The 26003-nt window shown below is 42.2% G+C and overlaps 1 protein-coding gene and 2 long non-coding RNA genes across 5 annotated transcripts in view; 1 reads left to right on the top strand and 2 right to left on the bottom strand.

Annotated features, from left to right (window-relative positions):
* The window catches only part of LOC119027878, a 35899-nt gene extending 26499 nt beyond the window's left edge, over positions 1-9400 (top strand). The window contains exon 3 of the long non-coding RNA XR_005077496.1: positions 9294-9400. This is a non-coding gene — a long non-coding RNA (uncharacterized LOC119027878). The remainder of the gene's footprint in view (positions 1-9293) is intronic.
* Positions 2540-6787, bottom strand: LOC119027880. Its single transcript, XR_005077497.1, has 5 exons — positions 6650-6787; positions 5631-5954; positions 4151-4301; positions 3643-3820; positions 2540-2922 (listed from the first exon to the last, which is right to left on the bottom strand). It is a non-coding gene; the product is annotated as an uncharacterized LOC119027880 (long non-coding RNA).
* Positions 9401-15192: 5792 nt separating the features above from the next.
* The window catches only part of LOC119027839 (pyruvate carboxylase, mitochondrial-like), a 288386-nt gene continuing 277575 nt past the window's right edge, over positions 15193-26003 (bottom strand). For 2 of the 3 annotated variants that reach the window (XM_037113320.1, XM_037113319.1), the window contains exons 25-27: positions 20192-20332; positions 19809-19910; positions 18195-18344 (exon numbers count right to left, since the gene is read on the bottom strand). In XM_037113320.1, the coding sequence (XP_036969215.1) occupies positions 18195-18344; positions 19809-19910; positions 20192-20332 (393 nt within the window). Of the gene's footprint in view, positions 18345-19808; positions 19911-20191; positions 20333-26003 lie in introns of all 3 variants that reach the window. The other variant, XM_037113321.1, reaches the window with a different exon arrangement.

The raw sequence follows: 26003 nt of genomic DNA on the forward strand, positions 1-26003 counted from the left end.
TTAAATGCTTTTGAATTCAGTCTTTACTTCTCTGGACAGACGCGTTCAGTGGTAATAGATGCTGCGGTTTTTAACTCAGTTTGATGCTTTAAGGTTTGACCTGTTGCACTGAAACTGTCGTGTTTCTGACAGAGGGTACATTTCACAAAAGGTATTTCTGTGTCAGAATATTTCAGTTCAAGAGTTTTCGGTGAACTCAGACATGTTGAATCAATGTATTGACGGGGGCGTCTTTTGTCATAAACAATCGTTGTCATTGCTCACACAGGTGGAGGTCAGACAGCTACAGAGTCCTTTTGAATGCTGTGTGCATTGAATTCATGTCTTGGCTTGAAAGAGTTGTGCGGTTTGAAAATGGTTATATATTTGGTAGGCGTTCATTTTTTACAAGAGACCCATTTTCTGGCTTCAAAGATTTCGACGCTGATTCAGTTCAAGTTTTGAATCGTTTTCAAAATCGCTCCTTCATGAACAGAAAAAAAGATGATACCGTCTGCGAACAGCCAACGATCAATCTAACGTCCGTGAACTGAACCGCCTGAGACCGACATGGAGAAAAAAAATAGAATTCAATATTCCTGTGTTTGCCTGTATATGATGTTTATACACATGCTACATAATCACTTTAAAGATATCTTAAAGGTGGTTGTCAAACTTGTGATAAAGAGATATAATAGAGGCAAAATATTGCACTGTAACAATACACTTTTACTGGAAATTTAATAAGAATGTACCCCCAAGCATCTTTTTCTGCAATATTATTTTTTTATTTAAAAGTTGCCATGTCAGATAGATACTTATATCCAATACTGGTTGAGCTGTAGTCCAATTTTTATGGAGCTTTCAAATTAAAAGTATAAATCCTTCATCGTCTGATGATTGAACCTCTGAAAAAAATGCTGTTGATTAGCATAATGGGAGGATGTGTAATGTAGGATCTGGGTTTTTCCACACTAGGAACTAAAAGTAAGGAAATCTCGACCACTGCAACTTCGATTCTGACCACTCTTTTAAAAATCTGTCTCTCAGCAATCGTTTTTTTTTTTTTTTTAAATAAAAAAGCAGTTTTATATTGCTGGAAAAACCATTTAAACCTGAAGTTGTGTCATAATCTTCCTTTCTTAAGCCGATTACTTCAGTACGAAGCCCTGAAAACATGACAATCCACTTGTGTATTCATATGAACACACACCTGGTTTGAGACAATTCCTGTGAACAAAGAAGTTTGAAACGTTATATTTTTCAAGGCCACAACTTTGGTCTGCTGCTGTTGCATCAATACAAGACAGCTTGTTATTTCATCAGGCGTATGGATTATAAAATGGCTGAATAAGAGACTGGAGCAGTTGTCTGAGTATTGCACTGCAAACACTATTGCATTTTACATTAGCCGAACATTATTGAGAAGTTATACCTTTCAAATCTGTTTAAGAGCAGACAGCACTTCAAGGTTTAATCAGCACCGTTGAGATCTCGAGTGTTTTCACTGCACAAAATGTACTTGAAGTGTCAGTTAGTCTTCTCACTATAAAAGATCATTGTTAAAAAGGGTGCTTATACTTATTTTCCCCTTTATTTTTAATATTCATGAGCCCGGGGAAAAGAGCGGTTGCATTGTATTGCTGTTATTTTGTTATTTGTAGTGTTCTCAGTTAAATAGAGATGCACATTTTTTGAAAGTCTGGCCCGCCAGTTCTGATTTTTGGTTCATCCTGTTGTCTTCTTTCAAAGAACCACGATTGACAGAATACAAAAAAACAGTTTTGCAACCTGTTGTTGAGTGGAAAATTCATATTGCATGTTACATTTGTACAAAAGTAGGTTACAGGACCTCAAAGTCAAGTGTTCAGTGACTGCTGAGTGTAAACTGGTTGAGCTGGGAGGCTTATAGTTGAAGTCTGTAGTGAGCAGAATAACACACCGGCTGTCCGAGTGTTGACTGAGGAGCCTCCGTATTGTTACTCTGTATTCATAATTCTCGCCTACAATGTTTTATATCCCTGACAAAACCAGATGCAACAGATCAATACAACAACGCTGCTGGTCAGTCTCGACCCAGCGGACTGAACCACAGTGACTATCACAGCGAAGGAGTGGGAGTGATGCCAGACTGTAACATGACTGCGTCCTCCACCTGGACCTGCCGGGTCATGACGTTAAACATGTATATTTATATATATATATATATAAGCATGTATGATGTGTGTGTGTGTGTGTGTATATCAGTCAATAGCAGCCCACTCCATCCATGTGCTGATGCTACTAATTGAACACATGAGCCCACACAGTGTGTCGAGTCAGAGACTGAGATCAGACTGTTTTAACGTTGACCCTGTTCTGATGTTTTCTCCTCATTTAGACGGGAAAATTAAATTGTCAAGTTTGACTCTCGACATTTCAACTGAGACAATAAGCCAAGTTATCTCATAAAAGACTGATAAACCCTGTTGTGGAAGGTCTTTGGTGAAAGACGTGCTTTTTAGTTTCACACAAAATACATTAGTGGGCACTTATTTTTGATGAATTGTACATTTAGTGCCATGGGTTAGATTCTAAGATCACTCATATTGGAAACTAACTGCAGTGAGCAGAAGAGGTCAGACTGTCATTAAGATACGACTGTTAAATGAGAAAGAAATGCAGAGAAAATAACTCAAACAAGAACAATGTTGGAGTGTAAAAAAACAATATGAGAAATGTTCTGTACAAAGATGGTAGATATGAGTGTGGGAGATATGATTTCACAGGGAGTGTTTGGATTCTATAATGGAAGATGGGGTGATAATGATGTTTGGAGTGGAGAAACAGGAGGGAGAATCTGCCAGGTGGAGGGATTTGGGGATACGGCGCTGTAGACCATCACCTGGAGGTACTGTAGGGTTCCTCCTTATCATTCCATCACTCATCCTGGTTGTCCTGCCTCTTAACAGTTACAAAAAACAAAGTGCAGAGGAAATGGTTGAAATCATCTAGATGTTACACAGAAACATAACAAAAGCCTCAACAGTCAATGTTTCCTCAGTAAATTCAGTACGTTACAACAGAGCTGCAAAGATGAATTGATTAGTTGTCAGCTGTTGAATCAACAAACGAAAGTCTGATTTCAGCCTCCTGAATGTGAACAGTTCGTGGTTTCTCTGCTCCTCTTTGACTGAACACTGAATATCTTTGGGTTTCAGACTAACAAGACATTTGAGGACGTAGACCTGGGCTATGGGAGACAGTAAAGGACATTTTATAATCAACTAATCAGTTATTGAGATTATTGAATCAAGTCTCCATCTGATTCAGATGTTTGGGAGGATGCTGTGAAGCTGCTGTGAAGCTCTTGTATTTGTATTATGTGAGAAGAAGTTGGTTAGTTCTGCTGAAACTGTCTCTTAAATGTCTTAGTTTGTTTTTTTTTACATTGAGTCAGCAGCCAAACTGTCTAGAAAGGTTTTTTTTATAACGAGGCCTTGAGAAATCTGTCTGTTATTCCAACTTCTGGAAGTCCAGTCTTACTCAGAAGCTGTGTAGTGGTTCATGGTGCAGCAGTACAGGCCGTGCCTGCTGTCAGATTTAACCCCACCACACCGGGTCTTAGTGTTTTGAATGATTCCACAGATTACTCTGAAGGTACTACATAGCTTCATTTCTTACCTTCTAACTCCTTCCAAGCCTGGGTGCACCCCGAGGTCTTTGGGCAGAGCCCCTCTGTCTGATCCACCGTCTTCACTGAAGACCATGAGACGCCTTTTAGTCAACGTTCTGTGTGGAACAACCTGAGCAGCTGAGGCCAGAGAGCAGGAGCACACTTCACTCTGCCTCTCTAAGGTTCCTGTCGGAGAGGTTTCTTAGTGTGTGTGTTGATGACTTGTTATTTATTTTTAGACGTGCGCTGTAGGCGTTTGAACGTTGTAGCAGGTAGTGTGCGTAACTCAGACACTTTTCCAGTGACGCTCGGACTTGCTGACTTTCTCCCAAGATTTACCTCATGGCTATCTTGATAGATTAATAAAGATATATAAAGATATATTTATCCATCGATATCTTTAACTCTTCTTCATCCCTTCTCTTAACTGTAATGTTAAGGTGATTTTAATAAAAAAATAAAAAAATAAATAAATAAATAAATAAAAATTTGTCAAGAATTACAGAAGACAAACACCCAACAGTGGAGATCAGCTCTGTGGATCACTGCTGCAGTCACGTTGTTAAACAGGAGCGATGATGAATCCACTTTTTAATCTCCGGTTGTAGATCAGAACTTCTGGTTCTGCTCGCTCCTCCAGAATGAGCCGGCTCTGAGCAGACGTCTTCTGGTTTGATAGACAAAACCCTTAGTGGCAGAAATGACACGTTATGCATTGAAGCCATCTCTGTGATGCTGTTTATAACCTTTTTTTGACTCGAGTTGTCATATTAATAACCAGAGGAGCATTACAGACTACAGATATTGTCAGAGATGTTTATGTGAGAGCTCAGGAGACACTCGAATATCCTGAACCTTTGAAGACACTGAAAAGGAAATGATCATCACGCCAGAATAATTTAAACACACAGCATCTATGTGGGTAGCAATATGATAAATATAGAGCAATAATACATGTGTTTGGGTTATTTATTGGTTTTGTTTGAGATCTACCAACATGAATAATGTGTGGTTACGTCATTAACTATTGACAGTGTGCATACTGTTGCTAAAATATTCTGAAGAACTGCAGCGAAATTCACTACAAACAGCAATTTGCATACTTATCCAATAACATGAAAAGAAAGTGACATATTCAGTCACAAAGTCAGAATTATAATGCAGAAAACCCACCTAACAAAACATGTTGTACATGGAGAACAAAAACGCTGTACAAGAGTTCAACCAGACTGACAACTGAAGGGGCAGAGAGAGACAAAGACGCCTCTGAGCAACAGTGGGATAAGAATGTAAGACCAATCATTGGTAAAAGAAACTGGAGGCGTAGAATTTTAATAGGAACAGGTTCCCTTTCTCAGTTAAATGCAAAGTAATGCCTTTTAATGAGCTGCAGTTATCAGCTGTGGTGCTTCAAACCTCCATAAAGAAGCAGGAGGTTGGTCTGTGGTTAGCACAGGGCGGCATCAGCTGAACACACTGCAGACGGACCAGTCACAGTTTGGACCTGTCCAGTCTCACCACTCAGCACACTGCACAGGCCCGGACATATCCTCGGATTATAGTGATAACACTCGAGGGGCGCTTGGCCTTCTCTGGACTGGATGAAGGATTCAGAATCAAAGTTTGATTTTCATGTCAGGGTCTGTGACTTTAGATCATCGGACATTAAAGTGCATAATCACCACGACACGGTGGGGAGTGTTGCTGATGCCGGTCTGTTCTCTGTCCCTTTGTCAGCACTTCCATTAAAATCAGACCAATTAAAATACCCCACTCCCCTTTTTAAATGAAGCAGATGTAAGACAATCATGCTGCCATTAACAGTACAGTTCCAGTTAATCAAATCATAGTGACTGTGTTCATCTCCTGCTCTGGATAAGGCAGAGAGCACATTTAATAATGATAACCACCCCGTTACTGTCCAGCATCGCCTCTCAGAAGAGAGCTTGACTGACCATTTTGTCAATATGTCTGTCTTACTGGAGAGTTCTCTCACCAAGTGTTGTGTAACGCGTTGGATAACATCCATCCGTGATGATGATGATGATGATGATGATGATGATGCCTTCTAGAAGTTTTTTTGCGAACAAGTGTTGTAATTTACAGTTTTTCTCGGCTCCACTTCAGCCTCACCTGCTACTACTTAAGTTGTTGATTTCCCGGGATGACTTCTGACAGCTCTCAGACAAGACTTCTTCTCTCCAGCTGTGGATGAATAGTACAGTGATGGCTGAAGAGTTGTAGTTGCAGCGGTCGTAACACGGTCTGTCTCGTGGCTGCGTTTCATTCTGGCGTACGTCAGCTCCTGATTGTTGAATATCTGCATTTAAACGAGAATGGTGAAAATAAAACCATAAACCAGACACTGTTGTGTTGATGTTTGTCTCATCAGGAATATGCTGCGGATGAGAAATGATATTTGATATTTGAATATACAGACATATCATGGATTTGTCCTTCACAAAGCAGGCCACATTCAAAATCAAACACAATAGTTTTTCAGTTACAGTCAGCTCAGCTAATTACTTCTTGCCAGTGTCATTAGCCCCTGGCCTCCTCTCTTCATCTGAGTTTTTTAGCATCAATACCAAGAAATAGAGAGAGTTTATTCCTGGATGCGGGGGTGCTGAATGGGAGGCATTGTTGTTTAAACCTGATTACTGTATTGTATTAAATAAGGCCTGAAAATGGCCCCCCAAAGAAGAAAGCACCTCATATTGAAAGCCTGCAGACAAACAGGTTGTATTTCTGTTTTGCTCAGTAAACAACACAGCGCACTAGAACTAGGGTTGCAATGAACAGTTATTTTTATAATTGGTTCATCTTATATCTGGGAATGTAATTTATGTATGTATGTAGAAATATTCACGATCGAGAATCTAGAACAAGGCGAAATGATTAGTTATTTATCACAGTGTGCTCTGTTATTAAATTAATTATTTTGTGTCTAGCAACAACTACCACCTTAAAGGAAGAGTTCACCCGACAGTGACACTTCAGTCAGTCTCTACTCACCTTATAAAGTCAGGTGAAGTTTCTCAGAGCTCAAAGCATTTCTGGAGCTTCACAGCAACGTCACAGCGTTCTCCTGAACAGCTGACGTAGATGAATCATTTAAAGTATATTCACAGACAGCTAAATGCTAACACAGGGCGAGGTGGGGAAGGAAGCTGGAGATACGCTGTTGAGAGCAGGCGGTGGAGTAGCAGTGAGGATGTGAACGCTGCGATTTTAAGTAGGCAGAATGAGCACCGAATGTATGAGTTAATTATAGAAAGTATGAAATGTTTTCCATGCCTCCCGGAGCTACCACCAGGCCCCGTTCATTCAGAAACTCCATTTATGTCTCAGTGAAGACAGTGAACGGTGCCTTCAGACGTAGGGCTGTGATTGTAGGGGTGTTTACTACAGGTGGAGCTTCTCACATGCTCAGTCTGGATCACCAGCTGTGACTCAAAGCTTACTGTGCATCACGTGGTTTCAACGCACGTAAAAGATGACATCTGTGCTCGGACAACTTTAGTCATCACATACGCAAGTAACTTTTGACCCTGGTCATTTTTCCTGTTTTTTTTTCCTCCGTCAGGCAGAAGGTGTGTCGACGTGTTCGTACGTAAGAGACAGCGCAAGAGTCTGCACTCTGGACTGTTTGTTCTTTTGGAACAATGTGCTCTTTAGCCCTGAACACACCTGTTGCCACAGCAACAGAGCAGTGTTCTGACACCAAGGTGTAGAATGTGGCTACACAAAAAAAGACGTGTGATGATTGACACCGTTTCTGTGACGCACATGTATAAGAAAAGGAGTGATTCCTGCCTCCTTATTTCACCCCCCCTTGCTCTCTTTGCCTTCTAATTCCTTAATTCCTGTCTGGGCTGTGTGTCGCAGCCGCTGAGCCGCCCTCCTCTCTCCTCTCTCCTCTCTCCTGTGTTCGCTCGCTCTGCCTCTGTCGCATTGAGTCCTCTCTGTTTGACTGTGTGTGCGCCGCTCTGTTCCTGCTCTTCAGCTTCCCTCTTATATTTGCTGCAGTGCTTTGATTCGAGCCGGAGCGCTTTAAGCTCACGGTGGCAAACAGAGGTCAGGCTTTTAGACACACACGTGCACGCTCGCACTCCGACACACACTTTAAAGCCTCTGTGTGATAAAACAAGCAGCAAAGTGCATCAAGCTGTGAATGTGTGTGGGTGTGCGTTTTTGCCCTCTCTGACACTTGGGGCTAAACCAGCTCCGTGGAGCACCTTTAATACTTAATGAGACGTCTCATTACATATACACATGCAGGACATGTGTATATTTTCCTTCCCACTTCTCCTCTCACACACTGACACACACATACATGCATTGGCACAGGATGTCAGAGATGGACTCAGGAGGGGCAACAGGAAATGATCTGTGTCCGGCTCGCTACCGGCCATCATTTGATGTATTCATTGGAAATGGAATTTGTCAGCGTGGTCAGCAGGCAGCATTGATCTGGCCGCTTAATTGATGTGTGAATTGTTAATTCGTCACTCGTAAGGTTGCCCACGGCTTTGTGGTGTGCTGCTGCGCTGCTGAAAGCATTTAAGTAGAGTCTGGAGGAGGAGGGACGTACAGACAGAGAGTTTCCCGCTTCTTCATCACCAGAACACACTCTGCATCTCAAACGCTCGGCAGCATGTGCCCTCGCAAGTTATGAGATCATCACGTTAAGAAGTCGAGCACGGCCAAATGTCGGCGTTACACGAGCTGCGCTGTCAGGGACGGTTCTGTGTGGACGTGCGTGGTGGGAGTTTTTACTGCCCTGCAAGCTCCTGAGCTGCTGCTTCTCAGACAGGTGGAAAATTGTCCCCACAAGTAATCTTGTGAACGGGGGGTAATGAAAAGAGATGGAGATGGCAGTGGACCAGGCGAGTGTTCAAAATCCCCCGTTTGAAAATGATGCGTGTTTGATGCTGTTTCATTTGATGTCTCGAATGTTGTAGCATTTCATTTCAAACTGGCTTTTTTATGCAACGATTATTAGTTTTTAATTACGCTTTTTTTTAACACATCTGAGTCACTGAGTCATGCATTTGCTCAGAATCATTCTGTTTTCTTTCCAGAGTGATCCAGAGTGTTCCAGAGAGAGCAGCCGTTAGTGTCTGGACAGATCAGATCCAGGTTGTGCTGATTGACAGGAAGCTTAGAGACTCACGGAGCCCTCCATCCCGTCTGTCTGAGACACTGTGGAGCCCGTCCTCCTCGTCTATTCTCTTTTTTATTCAGGCAGGAGGATTACAGCAAAGAAAGCAGCAAAGCAAGCAGTGAAGGGATTATCGAACAGCAGCAAAGGGATTAGAGGGGAAAGTTGCACCTCAACAGAGCAGCGGACCCCTGTGGCCCATGTAAGAGACTCATGCACGGGTTAGAAAGTTGGCTCCATAGACGTATATACATAGATGCCTCACTGAGCGGGCCGGCCTGTTGGATTGTTGACATATTAAGTGTTTGGTACCTGCTGAGGTGTTAAACATGGTGTGTGTTGTACTCACACATCATGGGAGTTTTCCCAGATGATGACAGATGAGGTAAAGTTTCAAAGTTGTATTAATGTTATGTTTCGACTTGTTCTCCAACTCCACTGGAACTTTATCACTTTGCATACAGGATAACCCTTGACTCTCTCCTCTGTCACCAGTTGCTGCTCATGAGGGAAACGTCGCTCTCTTCAGATGATCTGGAAATATATACACAGACGCCTCATTGAATTATGAATGTAACAAATAAAGATTGATTGAAAGATGACTTGATGTGTTGAGCGAGTTTCATTGTTGGTAGTTAGCAAACTACCAGCGACCTAATGACAAACTACAAATAAACTACCAACTGGTTCATTGTCACATGGCCCCTTCACAGTACTGAATCTGAATATGACTTCTTTAAACCAAAAATAACACACATTTTCTCACAATTTCCACTAAAACTGTATTGCTTTCTGTGGCATAAAAGAACACCAGGGACACAAAACTACAACTTCAGTACTCAAGGAACGCTGATGATTCAGAAAATGTATAATGTATAATAAATAAAATGTATAATATGTACTATACTTTATACCCATACTTTATTTGTTAGACTGGATCGAACAGCTCTTGGAGTTATTAAACAGCTCCAGTTAAATTAAATTAGACTTAAAATAATTCATGTTGTAAAAAGTAATCATGTCCAATGAGTTGGTTTTCTTTGTCAGGAAGAGATCAGCTGCTGATGGTTCATTTTGCAATAACCCTCTGCTTCCATCTGTGGGAAACCTCGGGAGGAGACGCGGTCCCCCTTATTAATCAGTCATCCCACACTCAGTTACTGTTTGTGTATTGATTGTTGTCTTTAATGCACCTTATCCACTAAGACAAGTTCCTCATTGGTGTCCCCTTCTTGGTAATAAATCTGATTCTGTTTCTGTTTCTGATTGTGATGAAGTCATCAGGTTTAGACCAGCTCAGTCTGGAAAGTGTCATGAGATGATTTTTGTTGTGAATTATGAAATTAACAAATAAAGATTGAAAGATGACGTGATGTAATGAAGTTCATCCTGCTGTGATGACTCACAACATTGTTAAAACTTTGTCCCACACTTCAATAAAAGTTTAGTTGCTGATGGTTCATTTGATGTTTGTTTGTTTGTTGGTAGTTCTGGTTCATTTGAATCAGTGCAGCTCATCAGTTGTTGTAGTTCAGTGGGATAACTCCAGGGTTGACAGGTCTGAGGTCGTGGGTTCGAATCTTGCTTGGGTTTAGTTCTTCTCCTCTCTGGTCTTGGCTGGTCCTTATGAGGAAAAGAAAATTGGTTTTCTTTGTCAGGAAGAGATCAGCTGCTGATGGTTCATTTTGCCATAACCCTCTGCTTCCATCTGTGGGAAACCTCGGGAGGAGACGCGGTCCCCTCCCAGGTCCTTCTCAGATTGAGGCGGGAGTCGATCCTGTAACCTCAGTTACAGGAAGCAGGGAACAGACCCACCGCACTACGAATCCTCCGGGCACTGGAGCCTTTTCTCCGGGCGCATTTCACTTCGTAATTCAAACTTCACTGAGTTTTATAAGAGTCAAACCCAGACTCAAGCAAGACTCGAACCCATGACCTCAGACCTGCCAACCCTGGAGTTATCCCACTGAGCTAACTGGGACAGCAGCTGATGAGTCTCTCAGAGGTTTTCACTCCTTCTTCTGAGCAGCAACTCTATAAAGAGTCAGGCTGTTCTCTGAGCACTTTAACTTTTCATTTATAAATGTTGGACTTCAAAAGTCACTGAATCTCATGAGATCAAACTCTGACCTGTAGAGTATCCACCTGAGCTGCTGGACCAGACAGGTGGACACCAGTCCTCAAAACTCAAGCAAGGTTTGAACCCACAACCTTCAGTCTTCAAAGCAGCGCTTTACCCTCCTGAGCTAATGAGCTGGTGATGTAGTCCTGTTTCTGAGAGGGTTGCACTCTTTGTTTTGGACATCAGGTTTAAAATTGATATGAAGGACCTAAAATCTGAAGCCACAACCTCCAGACTTCACTGAGTATTATAAGGATCAGATCTACAGACGGGGCCTCTAACAGACAGAGATACTGATCTGACTGATGCTCTTTGTTTCTTTCACATTTCACTTTTCTGAATGTCAACCTTCAAATTTCAAACAAGAATCAAACCCATGACCTCAAAACTTCCAATGCTGGTTCTACTCTGCTGAGCTAACAGGACAATAAGCACCAAGACTCTCTCAGAGGTTTTCGCTCCTTCTTCTGAGCAGCAACTTTATAGAGTGAGGATTCAAACCCACAACCTCCAGACCAGCTCATCAGATACCTGAATGTCCTGCCTTTGACTCTTTTATCTGAAGGGCTGTCTTTAAAACTCACACTGACTCAAGGATCAAACTCACAATCTCAGAGCTTCATGACACACTGAGCTACCTGGACATCAGGTGTCTGGACCTGAACTGTAGTTTGTGTTCAGACTGTCTCAGTTTGTCCGTCTGTGTCTCCATCAGGTCGTTGTCCAGCCCAAACATCAGTTCAACAGCAGCTCGTTGTATCAGGACGTCATCCTGCTGATCTGGGATCTGGCTCTGTATTCCTGCACCCTCACCTCACCAAGGTCTGAGAGACATTAACACATCACTTTGTAGAGGCGCACTTTACAAAGTTTGTCTATAGTTGGCTGCTCGGCCAGCCGCCACATGGTTCTGCCAGAATTTCAGTGAGCTCCTTCAGTAGGTGTTGGACACGCGGTGTTGCCAAGACTTCACAGCTGTCTTCAGTGAGTATTTGCTGTTCATTTGAACGGTGGCAAAGTGGACAAAAGGGATGAGCAAGAGAGAGAGAGCCACAAAGGGGATTTGAACTGTGGCACTCATTTATAGATTAGAGGCAGGAGTTATTAAACAGCTCCAGTCTTGGATCCAAATGAGAAACTTAGTCTGTGACCTCAGGACCCAGGGAAATGAAAAAACGATTTCACTTCTTGTGATGTTGGGACCCATTCTGAGGCACCGTGTCAGCAGCAGGAAGCAGAATGTACAGAGGAGTCATGGCTTTATCTGGCAGTGGCTGAATGTTGACACGAGGCAGAGCAGCTCCGGTCGCTGACTGGATGTTGACTTGTAGCTCAGTAATCTGAACCTCACACAGGACGGCTGCAGTAATTAACTGTAACACTTGATTGGCTGTGAGATACGGCGTGTCACTTGAAGGGGTTAATGAGTTTTCACAACCAGAGTCCATTTACAGAGTTGTAAGGGTGATGTCATACAGAGGGCTGCAGTGGTTCAGCAGAGGAGGAAAACCATTTCTGTTAGTCAGGTAGTTTAGCAGGTTACTGACAAAAACTCATCAGAAATATTTATAATAAATTCAGCATAATAATTGATATGATTGGTACGAGTTTGGTACAACTGGATAAGGAACAAAAAACAACAAATGCACTTTTTATTCATGTCTAACAGAGAAGAGGGTGGTTACAGTAGACATTTTCTTTAATTGAATTTCAAAAGACAATAAAACAAACTAAAGTTAGCATGTTTTGAAACTTTCCATCACAGCTGACTCTAAAGCAGCTAACGGATCTTCTTGTGCATCAGCGTCTTCTTCTTCTTCTTCTTCTTCTGTGTTATTATTTAATGGCAGATGGAAAACAGCTTCTAGATGCATATTTACTGCCACTTGGTGATAAGAGTGATAATTGACATGCTGTTGCTGTGTGACTGCACGCACCGTAACGATCAATCTATTGTTTCAAAAACATAATGAACAGATGAACCACGAGTGGAATAACTGGTGCTTGCAATGAATTCCACCTCTTTGTAAGGACAATGTGTGAGAAACACACCGTCATTAAGCTGCTAAGCATCTAATAATGTTCAGAGAAGGTGATTACTGATGCCCAGCGAGTCGACCAGACAGCTATAAAATACCAGTTTCCAGTTTCTCGTACTGTCAAAGCCACTTCATCCCACACACCTCGTGGTTAAACACACAATGATCTTCTCTCAATGCGACGTACTTTACATCTCCATCACACACCAGAACAGACTAATTTGTCTTTGCAGATTAGCCTTCCATTACTGTGATCATTATTACATCATAAATATTCAGCTGAAAAACTAATTATTGCACTGACCACATGGAGGCCACCAGAGGCCTCATTAAGAGAGAAAACTCAAGACGCCTTTGTTGTTGTAAATGTGTGTTAAACGCTCGTCAATAGGCTGCATCTCTCTCTCACACACACACACACACACACACACACACACACACACACACACACACACTCTCACTGACTGCATGTGAGTCATAGATGTGTGCTCCAATTTAATATTTAATTTGATAAAAACTGAAGCTTTTATTTGAAATATAGTAAGAAATATCTGCAAGAGCACCAACACAAGTTGTGCCAAGGCAATTTTACGTGTGTTTTACCTTTTCAGATAAAATTCAGCTTTCCACTCGACTAAAATTCTTGTTTCTGTAGTAAAACTACAAATTTGTCAACAATTGTTAGCATCACAGTTCTGTTTTCAAACCAATCAAGGTCAAAGCAGGCAGACCGTCATCTTCCACTTCTCTATTCTCATATGCAAATTTGATTATGTTGTTATTAATCAAAGCTGTCACTCAAGTCAGCTGACAAGTGGGTCATAACATCCCCCGTGCTGCAGGATTGCCCCTGTGATTTCATCTGATGACAGCGAAGCATCAAGCTCGTTCTTCTATCCTGGAAACAAAGCAACCTCTCCTCTCTCGACACTTTCAGTTAACCCAGTTTATGAAGTGGTGACAAGCCGGCTGTGCAGGGCTCAGTGTTGTGTTGCTATTAGTGATACTTAATCCATACATGAGCTTGAGAATGTCAACTGGCGCCGGCTGCCTGCATGATCAATCTACTCACCGATCACAAACCTATCAGCGGAAGTGGCGGCTGATCGATGCTGCCAGCTGAGCGTCAGACTGGATTGATTCAGTGTGGTTAATCAGCGCTTAATCAGGTCTAAAGAAGCTATTTGAAGACGGCGGGGTGTCAGGGCAGAGCCACATCCAGCCACGCAGGGTTTTAACTTTTTTGTGGAAAAGCACCAAACAAAGAAAATCCTCCAGCACATCCGGATACAAACTCAAATCTGCTGTGCATGGAAGGCGGATCGAGTGAATAAAATAAGCACGCTTATGTAAAATAACCCAAAGACTGTCTGGCTCCAACAATCCAGCATATCCATGTCACATTATGGTAATAAATTGTACAGTCTAATTGAATTACTTGCATTGATCTGGCAGGGTATTTTGCTCATGAAACAGTCTTTTCACTTGAACATTTATTGCTGAAATCAAATTAGTAGTTGGACACATAATTCTCAAAGAGCTGCCATTTGAAAGCCTGATACAAAAAGCAGGATTCAAGCTTTCAGACATGTAATATGTCTATAATATATATTTTACTGTGGCCTGCAGTGATCTGATCTGCTGCTTTGTAGTGAGATTGACAGCATAATACGAGGATGCGATGATGACACTTGGTCCTTAAGCTGGAGTCTTTCTTGTGCTGTTATTCTTCCAACCAGATGCCAGAATAAATGTTGGCAATGTACGTTTTCCTCAAACCACGGATGTGTCGAAACATCACATTTCGTCAGGCTCCGTTTTTTTTAAATTGTATGTGACAGATCTTGGTGCTGTCGCTACAACGACGACTAAAAAAAGGTCCTGAAGTCTCATGTAAAAATACTCCAGGCTGCACATTTTTGTCAAACAGACAGCTGGAAAAAAGTGTTGAAATGACGTGTTTAATATATCGAGTGGTTTCACGCTCGCAGATGATGCAACGATGTCTCAAACAGCAGCTGCTTTATTAACACCAAGCGGTTTGATGTTTACAAATGATAGAAATATTGTTGAGCTTCGTCTGATAAACATTCGGTCTGAACCTGATGGGACGGTATGATAGATACATACTGTAGCAAACATGCAAAGTTAATGCATCAGGAGGCTGCACTCCTGCAGAGGTTTACTGCTTAGCTCCTGTGTAAAATATGCAACACACCAAACACGATGAAGATCCAGTTATAGTTATCTTTATTTATTTGTCAGCACAGATAGAACAAGGACAATTATCACTTTCATTTGATGCTATTTGTTTCCCTTTTTGTGCGCTCCAGCTCACTCTTTCCTAGGACTTAAACAAGTAAATGTAAACTACTTAAATGAATCAAAATGATTGAACTAAATGCTTTTTAATTCATAGCTGGATTATTCAGAAATAAGAAAATGAAACAAAACTGGACAAATGGCAAACCCTTTTGATGCAGATTCCACAGACACATTTTGAAGCTGCAGGCAGTTTTTGCATCTGCTAAACTAGGAGGGTGAATAAACAGCCTGATTCATACGAGCACACAAAGGAAAATGGTAAAAGAAAATAAATGTCACAGATCCTATTTTCATACATTCTGCAACAGTTCACCTCTTGATAGCATGAGCTCAAGAATAGGTCAACGTTATATATCCCCCTCTGGAACAAATAACTGTTTTCAGCTGTGTACATTTTCTCAAGGTTTATTCTGCTTCAGACGCTGAACAGCAGCACATTGTCAAAAAGCGTGGCTGATATAATCACTGCTGGCTAATACACAGAGAAACACTACGGTACAGTTCTACATTATTGCATGAGTCGATGCCATCACCTTACATGTGCAAATTTCTACGGTTGAGAGAAGGGAGAGGATAACATGATGAAAAGATGGCAGGTTAGATGGATAGACGAGGCCGGGAAAGCTAATAAGGAGAGGAGGATGGACTGTACATGTATTGTGCATGGGCTTATCAAAAACACTCATTCATCTCCATGTCTTTCAACAGATCGACAAAGTAAGGAGACACAGCGAGGCATGGCAGTGGGCACAGCAGCATCCTAATTAAGCTGCTCAGTACCGACGCATGGTTCAAAAGGAGGCTGATTCTCAGAGGTAATGGAGCAAAAACGCTGGAAACAATCCAGTCAAGTACCAAACGATACTTTAATTTTGTGTTTGGATCGATGGATTCTGTCAAACGTGCACAGAGCTTTTGGGAAAGTGACTTGTTGTTGTCTCTTTTCGGGCTCGCTGTCCTGAACACTGCATGCCTCATTGTATTGCGAGGAGAATGTGACACTTCCTGTTCCTACAGTAATTGATATGCAAGCTAATTTGTTTCCTGCTTGTTCGCCGTCTACTTTCAGCGGTCAGAGAGCCGAAACATTCAATTCAGCGTACGTTTCCTTTAAATAATTCAAAGGCATGCAGCTGACAAAGTGGAATCTTGAGAGTTTAATTCCGTGTTTCACTACATGATTAGAAAGTGAGTGAGGTCGTTGCTGCACTGCTGTTAATTGTTTTGGATACAGTATTACTATGTGGATGTCGCCACAGCAGCGTGCAGTGTATCTGGTTTTGTTTTCTTGTGATCGGGGCAGCACTCGAGGGCCGGGAGTGTAAGCGTGAATATTCTGCATCGACGCGCGTGCGTATGAATATTTCATTTCTTTTAGACTGTGTTTTTAGCTCTGGAGGTGCAGCATTATGGAGACTGGTTGACTTTAGTCTTAAGATTTGCTGGCACATACACATCCACACAGTTAGGCTCATTTATGCAAACACACACACACACATGCACGCTTGGAATATAAAGCCGAGCCTGCTACTGGGAGTCTCTAGAGTCTCTTATTAGACCGGCTAATTTCACATCATTTGACAGAGAATTAATTCATAAATTAATCAGCTGAGCCTCAGAAAATAACACCACATGCCTCCCATTACACCACCATGTAATCCCATTTACACCTAGCATTAAAATCCCCATGCAGACAGAAGACCATTCATCATAATGTCTGCCTGGTTCTGAGGAGACAGGGTGGAACTGCTCCTCTGACTCCTCCAGCGTTAACCCAGGGACACGAAAAAGGCCTTAAAGACCGACTTCACGCCTCTGAAACGACACAGGAGACGGAGCCAAATTAGTGTCAGTGGCCCCCCCTGCAGCTGATCAGGTGTTTACAACATGGCTGACCGCTTCATGTCAGTGCTTCTGCTTTGGGATTTTAAAGACAGGTGTGAATGGGTGAACATTTCCAACATCAGTGCAGACCTTTCCAAAAAACCCAAACTCCTATTACTGATACAGTAACAGGACACATTTCTGGCATGTGTACTTGTGTCCCGCCAACCTAAAATTGTGCCACTTGCTTTTTTTGTGCTTACAACTGTGAAAACATTCTTATCTAAAACTGGTTGAACAAAAATATTGTAGTGTTTTTTTTTACTTTACCAAAAAATGATTGCACATCCTGAGTGCGCGCTGTGACTAATGTGAGATTAAAAATACACAAGGTGAGCATGCTGTAAAGATGAAAATGCTGTTTCTATATGAAAAAAACGATTCGGTAATGCTTCCTCAGAGTCTCTCCTTCTTTGTCTGTACCCTGCTGATTACATAGAAAAACATTTAGTAGTCATCAATATTAAGTCTCAGCTACTCACTTTGAATATATTAGGCAACATCAAGAGCATAGAAATGGAAACTGCTGCGTTAATTTACAAGTAGATGTTACGAGCCTGTTAGTGTCACACATGGTTAGTTCATTCTGTAGCACGTCACGTTAAGACTAGCTGAAGAGATGGAATGTTTCACAATTCAAAGTTGTGTCACTCTAAAATGTCATTTTCCACAAGTTGACTGGACATTTAATAGATGTACTGAGATACACTGAGTCTTTCTGACCTAATCACCACTGCAAGGGAACAGATGAGATTCATCAGTGGTACATTTCTAGAAGGAATTCTTATCAATTTAATATATTATTTAGGATCATCATTATCTAGTCTTACCACCCATCAGGTGTGGATATGTGTAACCAAACAGAATATGTACAGATTGGGGGCCAGAATATATTGCAGTGCTGCCACTGCTGTGTTTCCTCTACTTCACCATTTCCAGAATCAGATTGTCTAACTCCCGCCTACTATTGCTGCTACGCTCGCCTCCCTCCCTCCCTCCCTCCCTCCCTCCCTCTGCCCTCGCACGCTACTCCTCGATTTCCAGTATCAGGTCATCTCCCTCCAGGGAGGCATCGGCCGTGACATGGACCGCCTTAACGGTCCCGGCCATCGGGGAGTTGACCACGGTCTCCATCTTCATGGCCGAGAGGACGCACAGCGGCTGACCCTTCTCCACCTTTCATGATTATAAAGACAGTTCACAGAGCATTAGAAACAGCAGTCAAGTGCACAGACCACTGAAGAAGTGCTGCAGCTGGAGGTTAGCAACAGAAACACACTGGACATACATGCTGCATAAACAGAAGGCTTATATCATCATCATCATCATCAGAGTAACACTGTGAAGGTGAGTTTCAAAATAAAAGGTGAAATTCACTCTAATTACCAACAAGGTGTTTGTTCAGGTGTTCAAATGTTAAATAAGTTTCAGCTCTGTGAGCACAACCAACACATTCAGTTCACACTCTTACAGCTGGTTATAGGACCTGCACAAGTAATACTGACTGAAATGTGTTCATACCACTGAATAGTGTGTAATGATCCATTGATCTGGATCAATATATCGATTCAATGAACAACGAGCAAATATTAGTAATGCAAACATAAAAATATCAATCTCTATAATAATTTTCAGTGCAACGCCTTTATTTTGAAACTCCCATGGCATGTCTGCGTCAGCTTGTCAGCGTAGCGTCTTCTTTACTGATTATTGGACAGTTTATGATTTAACTCTAAAGTCATACAGCTGACTGAGCTACACTTAGCTTATTAAATCTACTTCAAAATGGACCTCTTAAAGACAAATTGTACACCTGTAGCAGAGCTCAATAATATACAATATTGGTAATAATCTCACGACAGCTGATGTCAAAAACAACCACATGACAGCTAAATGTTTGCATGTAAAGCTAAATATTGAGAATGCTTTGACGGTGTTTTGACAGGTGACGCCGTCTTAGTATTAATGCAGAGTTAATATGTTTAAGATACTGAGGGACACTTAATGAAACATTCATAAAGACTTGGTTATTAAAAGGAGGTGTCAGTCTTATCAACACCACTTCTAATAACATGTTACTGAGTCCTGCTACATCTGCTTGTGTTTAGACAAAGTGTGACCAAAGTGTGTTTTTTGTTTAATAGACACTTATTTTTGTATACTCCTTTAAAGGAAGGTCACAAAGAGGATATATTTGTTTCAGCACTGAGAGGCACTGCATTAGTCATATTGAACATTTTCAGGATTCAATTTAATTATCACTGTACAAGCAAATGGTAGCTGTAGTGCCTTATTATACTATTATAAAGAAAACAAAAGGATATAAGTGGATGAATAAATAAAACAAATATAAAAGCTGTTTCAGGCGGTGCAGACGGTGGGTTCAGGAGCGTCACGGCCTGAGGAAGGAATCTGCTCTGTATTCGTAACAATGCACAGCACCACAGCCGCGCTGCGCTGGTCTGGAGGCAGTAATCTCAAGTGGACAGCGCAGGGTAGCATTTGAAATCAAGTGCCGATATGATACCTGTGGTTTCAGCACTGAAGGCAAAATGAGACCTTTCAGAATAAAAAACAAGTCCTTCCAATAAAACCCTCTTTACTTCACCCAACAGAAAAGCATGTTGGCGATCAACTCACCTTGGATCCGACCTCCACTTTGACCTCCAGGACTTTTCCAGGCATCGGTGCTCCCACCTGACCCTTAATGGACTTCTGCGCCTTTGGATGGAACTTCATTTCCTGGTTGAGGAGCCAAAAAAAATCATGATTCCATCTGACCAGTTGATCCAGCTGCACATTAAAACATTCCTCCCTGCTGAGCCTCCATCTTCTCCTCACAACCATTTGTTTCTGTGGATAAAAATCTGCAGCCGCCAAATCGTACTTTAGTTTCTTCCTCGATCAATAAATCATTTACCTGCAAACATTCCTCGCGAACCATCCCAGTTATCCCTCATCCATCGTTCATCCCTCTCCAAACTACACCACCCTCCATCATGTATCCCAGCAGCATCATGTACCTTCATGGCAACAGTGTCTTTGACCAGCACAGATCTCAGCTGTCCGTTCAGCTCAAAGAAGACCTCTCTCTGGCCGGCCTTGTTCAGGTCACCCAGCGCCAGTGCCTTGATGTGGAGGGTCTTCCCCCTCTCCAGCTCCACCTGAGATGAAAGACAGCCAGAGAGAAGGGGAGGAGAGTGTGAAGGCGGACGGGGCCAGAAATTAGATTATGTTAGAAAATTGAAATTAATACATAGGTGCCTCGCTCACAAGTCCGGCTGAAGCAATAAAAAGAGGCTGCAGAGCTCGGTGAAATTAAAAAAAAGTGAAGCTGGTGGAGTGAGACAAGCACAATGTTTCCTTCTCTTCCTTATTTCTTTAACCCTCAGGCTGGGCTGGAGTGTTTCCCAGCATGCACTTGGCGAGGGGCAGAGAAACATGCACAGATTAATGAGTAAAGCCTCACTGCAATTAAACTTTGTTATAAATAAATAAGGTAGCAGCCCACGTCTGAGAGAATTTTATATTTTACATAAATGCCCAACTTCTTTTAATGCACTACACTATATCAAATTAGTGGCTGCCTACGCTCACCAGCATCGCAATTGTTTTTCAGTCTGCAAATGAAATGCACCTCATGGGATTGTAACGTTGGAAACGTGTGAAATGTGGAGCTCAACAGGATTTTCCACAGAAGACATTTGTATGTGATAAAAACAACATGAGCAAACGTCTAAGGAAAAATCACAGATTTTATATCACAGCTTTTGTGTTTTGTAGACAATGTTAACGCTGTTTCAAGTCAGAAACTTGTACATTATGATATGACGTGAATGCAGCAGAAGACAGTGTGCACAACACTTGGGTCCTAAAGATAAAGCAGCTAAATGGAACTCAGCCATCATCAATTTAATCATCAAGTGTGCTTTGTGTGCTTGGACAAGAAAAGGCCTTTATATAACATACATACATAACCACATTAGTTATATGTAGTCATGTCCACTAATTAGCAATTATTCTGTTGGACAGATTAAAATAATATAAACTAGTAAATTATATGTGTGGGAAACACCAGTTTATATTGTGAATGTAATTTGCCCATCCTTAAAAAAGAACAAAACTATTGGCTAAACTATTTGTTTGTTTTTTTAGGACATGCTTTTTGCTAAATGGCCATTTATTGACATTTATTTTGAAATGTTATTAGCCAATAAAATGGATTTAGAGTGAAGAGTTAAAAACACAGTCCTCTCTACTGAGTAGGCTACGACTTCACAGGACGGGAAAAAACACAAGACATGGACGAGTGTATGCTGCAACTCTGTCGGTGTGTTTACACCAGACAGGCTTTTCAACACATATATCAATTCTGACATCAAATAGAGAGAGAAGTGCTGCGGACAGAACGACAATCTGAGAGATAAAGCCGCAGACAGGCAGAGCGAAGGGGGATAAGACGGCACACCAGAGGATATAAAAACTGTTTCCCGGCCTGTGTGACTTTACCTGCCACGTGTTAAAGTGTTTTAAGACAAAGACATTACTCTCTCTCTCTCTCTGTATCAACAGCAGAGAGCTTCTTTCCTTTGTCGTATCAATTCTGGTCACTGCTGCGTGCCGTGTTTCCCTCGACACCGGCCACTGTACTTCTTCATTTATCTCACGCCTCTTCTCAAATCTCTCATCTCACCGCTCACAAACTCATTTTTTCCGTCTATCCATTTGTCCAACTTCCTCCATCTGGCTTTCCATCTCCCTCTTCATCAGTCCTCTTGTGTGTCGCAGCTTTCCATTTCGTTCTGTTATTCCTTCCACCTATTTCTGGGGCCACTCTCGTGCCGTTATTAATTTTTCCCTCATCTGCCTCTTTCAGCTTTCATATGCATGTGGTGCTTTCAGGTCCAAACACACCTTGTTCCTCAACCTTTTCACCCTCACATCCTTTCTGTTTCTCAGTTTGCCATCTCGGCTTCTGACTCTTCATTGATATTCCGGTCTGAGTGCAAAGATGAAAATACACACCGCTGCAGGTACGTATTGATCTCAATTTCATTATGCCTCTCCATTTCTCTGGGTGCCGAGTCTTTTCCTCACTCCATACGTATAACAAAGCCTTTCTCTTGCATGTTTTTACTTTCTCTTCGGTCTTTATCTCTCTGTTTCTTCCTCTCCACCCTCCTTTAAACTGAATTTTTAGCTGGCTTGTTCTGTTTTGTCGGGCTCTTGGCAGGTCTTTGTGAAACACCCCCCCCCCCCACAAAAACTGCCTTTTCCTTTTCCTACTGCGTGGCTTCAACACTACATCTCCTCACAACTGTTCCATGAAAAATACAGCATGTGTCTCTTTGAAGAGTTGCACAGGATTTAGGAACCTTTTGAGGATGATTTTGTCTAAGATGTAACGGTGTGTGAATATGCCAGTTTTACACAGAGCTAGAGACAACTTCAGTGCACCACGCTGGTACCTAAACTCTCAGACATGCATGAGGAATTCTCACTCGTATAAATTAACCTGACAGGCTCACACACTCACCGCTTATTCATTACCTGCTACACACTGATGCTACTAGTCATACCAAATCTCCCGCCTCCGCCGTAGTTTATTAAGCTTTTATTGGTAATCCAGTTCCAGGCAGAATACCAGGGCTCATTAAGCTTTGTGTCAGAAAAATTCAAACAGTCATTAAGCTTAACGGTAAATAGGTATCAGGATCCAAGGATACAAAGATTTAAATACATTCTCTATATTCTGCATCTGGCTTACGCACCTACAGTAATGACACAAACGCATCCCAAGACCAAAACTGTGCCAAATCCCACACAAGCCCCAAAGGAAGCGCCGCCGTGAGGCACGTGGACCCAAAGAGACTTTTCTCCACAAGTTAACACTGAAGGAAGCAGCTGTCGGTCCAATAACGTCTGACAGATGTGAGTAACTCCTCTGATTCCTCCTGCATCACAGAGGACATCAGGATATTAGATATTTCTGACAAAGTACTCGGTGAAGTTTTAGACTACAAGTTTTGTTTAAACATCCACCTACATGCATCGACTCAAAGTTAAGACATGATATTCAGTGACCAGTGGGTCAGGGCTCCTCATCGACTTGTCAGTTCAACCTGTCCCCCCCCCCAGCGCCCTCCAGCAAAATAAAAAAATGGATTTGAAGTCAATAATACGTTTTCTTCAAAGGCCAACCCTGACCAGCCTCCCCCGTTTGGGTTTGTTATTACCATACTTGTGATAGCATCTCGTGCATTATGCATGTTCCATATCTCAGTGATGTATGTGCTGTGATCCCGTCTATAAGGCCCTCACAGGCTGCCTGCAGTGACTGAATGAGCCTTTCTGACAAATTCTACCGCGTATGCGTTTGGAGATACGGTATTTCTGACTCAAGCAAGTTTCACACTACGCCTCACATTGTGTCTTTGATATGACTTTATTAATGACTTGTGTTGCCTGTGACAGTAATGAGATTACTGCAGGGGTGTGTTAGTGTCGCACATTAGCGGTGACAGGGTGTGTATGACTGGGTCTGTGTTTGTGAAAATCAGTGTTTATATTTCCGTCAAACGTGATTAATATCATTCTGAGTCATCGGCACATGGCAGATAGGTCAGTGTTTATTTTCTCTCTTGTTTGTGCTCTGTGCATGCGTGGGTGAACGACGGCGATGGACAGAACTGTCACCCGCGTGTAGGTGTGCAGTATTTAAAAGCCTTCAGATGCTGTTTCACAAAGTGGTTATTTGGTTGTTTCAGAGACACACATGCCTAAGTGTGCTTCGTCCAACTGCACAGAGCTCGAGCTTGTCAAACATCAGCTGAAAGAAGAAACGAGGATAGTGATTAATCTACACAATACATCAAGAAATGATACTATATTAAAAATAACTGTGGGTTTGGTCCTCCCACCACAACCTCAACACAAAGAGGAATCTTCCAGACTTGCTGTTCACTCTTTGGCTGATAAGACTCTTGTGCTGGATTTACAACAGTCTCGATATGAAGAGCTAAACAATACCAAATGATTACAGCCAAAGCCTTTATATCTACTTCCCACAACATCAACAACTCGGGGCTTTAGGTCTAGCTCAGCGCTCAGAAAGATTTGGTGCCTAAATCTGTTTTGATCAAGATTACTGCAGCGTGCTGAGATTCACACAGCAGCTGGCAAGAGCTCAAAACCAGCTTCTGTCTCAAATATATAGGTAATAATGTGGTTGTGTAAGTAATGAAAGAGTCAGCTAATGGATGGCTGACATCTTTCGCTGCTGTCGCTGTGGATTTACCACAAACGGCAACAAACGCGCACAATCACAGTCTCACAGGTAAAAACATGAGTAGAAGATGCAGTTTGATGTCTGAGGAGACGGAGGCTGAAACATCACGGACGAGATCACTGAATAAAGTTGTATTCATGTTGATCACATTTGTCCAACCACAACTTCGAGGAAAATCTCAGATTTCATCTGGGTTTGAACACTGCAGGAAACATTTGGGGTGATTAAACTTAAACAAAGGTCATTTTTAGACATTCTAATGCAGGAATAATACATATTATAAGTCACGCGCTGTGTTGGTAGCACACTGCTCTTTACTTTCCCCAGGGCTCCACTCTGCTCTAACACTGCCTGAGTGCATAAATACATCTGCTTCTCATGAGCGTCTAATAATTACCAACTGTGACGGCAGAGACGGGCTGATGGTTCACACCACCCACTCCACCCACACCACCCTGTCTGTACGTCTCAAATTAGTTTCTTCCCCTTCAGATTTGTCTTCGTTCACTTTGCCTGCAGTAACTAACACTTTTAACACTCATGTGCCACGTTTGCACGACTCGCATCAACTCACATCACGCCCCTCCAGTGGACCACAGTGGTATTTAAGAACATGACAAAAACTGACTAACTACTCCTTTACACTACAGCAGCTGTCAGGATGGCTGGACTGGTTGTGATTTTTGTACAATTATTTTTACTTCCACAGGTGCTCGGCTGTGCTCCTCCATATTGATAATGAGGTCTCTGGTCAAATCTTGGTATTTAATTGTCGTCCAGTGCTTTAGAGATTTCAAAATATCAAGATTGTTTATCTCCATGTAGCCTGAAAATATCTGTTATTTTAGGGCTGCGTGTCCGAGCCCTACTCGATACGTTGTGTATCTGCCTCGTATTGGAGTGGCTCGCTCAGATCGGATGAGAAATGACAGCAGCAGGTTGATTTGTTCCCAACACAGCAGCTTCTTTAGTTCTTCGAGGAATTCTGCACAGAGAAAGAATGCGACAGGAAACAACCACCGGCAGCCTCCCGCTACATGTGACAGGTCACTGTTTTTGACACGTTGTCATTTCTCTCTCACGCGGCTGGTACCGCTAATCGGACCCGATCTGGTGGGAGTTCCCACTGTCGTAACAACAGCGGGTTGGAGTTTGTTTCTGTGGCGATGACTGATGTTGAGCACAAATCCGAGTGTCTGAGAGGTCTCAGACTGACAACAGTTGTGACGGATTGGAGATTAGATAACCAGCAGGGGGGAAGGTGAATACAGGGTAGGGACAGCTTTTGCATTTGGGAACTTCTGAATGACAAGTTTTCCAGTTGGAGGAAACACAGAAGCAAACTCATTCACAAGTTTCTCAGTTTTGGAAGCACCAGTTTTAAAACTGCCACGTTGGAAAATGGATATAAAATCTCTGCATCCTGCTCTAAAACTGGAGCTGTGAAAGACGTTTGTTTGTGTTGATGAATACTGTTAATACTGTAAAACGGTGGTTGGTGGTCCAGCTGCAAATTCCCCAACAATTGCATCAAACGATAACACACC

Source organism: Acanthopagrus latus, chromosome 10 (assembly GCF_904848185.1).
Source record: "Acanthopagrus latus isolate v.2019 chromosome 10, fAcaLat1.1, whole genome shotgun sequence".
Classification (NCBI taxonomy): domain Eukaryota; kingdom Metazoa; phylum Chordata; class Actinopteri; order Spariformes; family Sparidae; genus Acanthopagrus; species Acanthopagrus latus.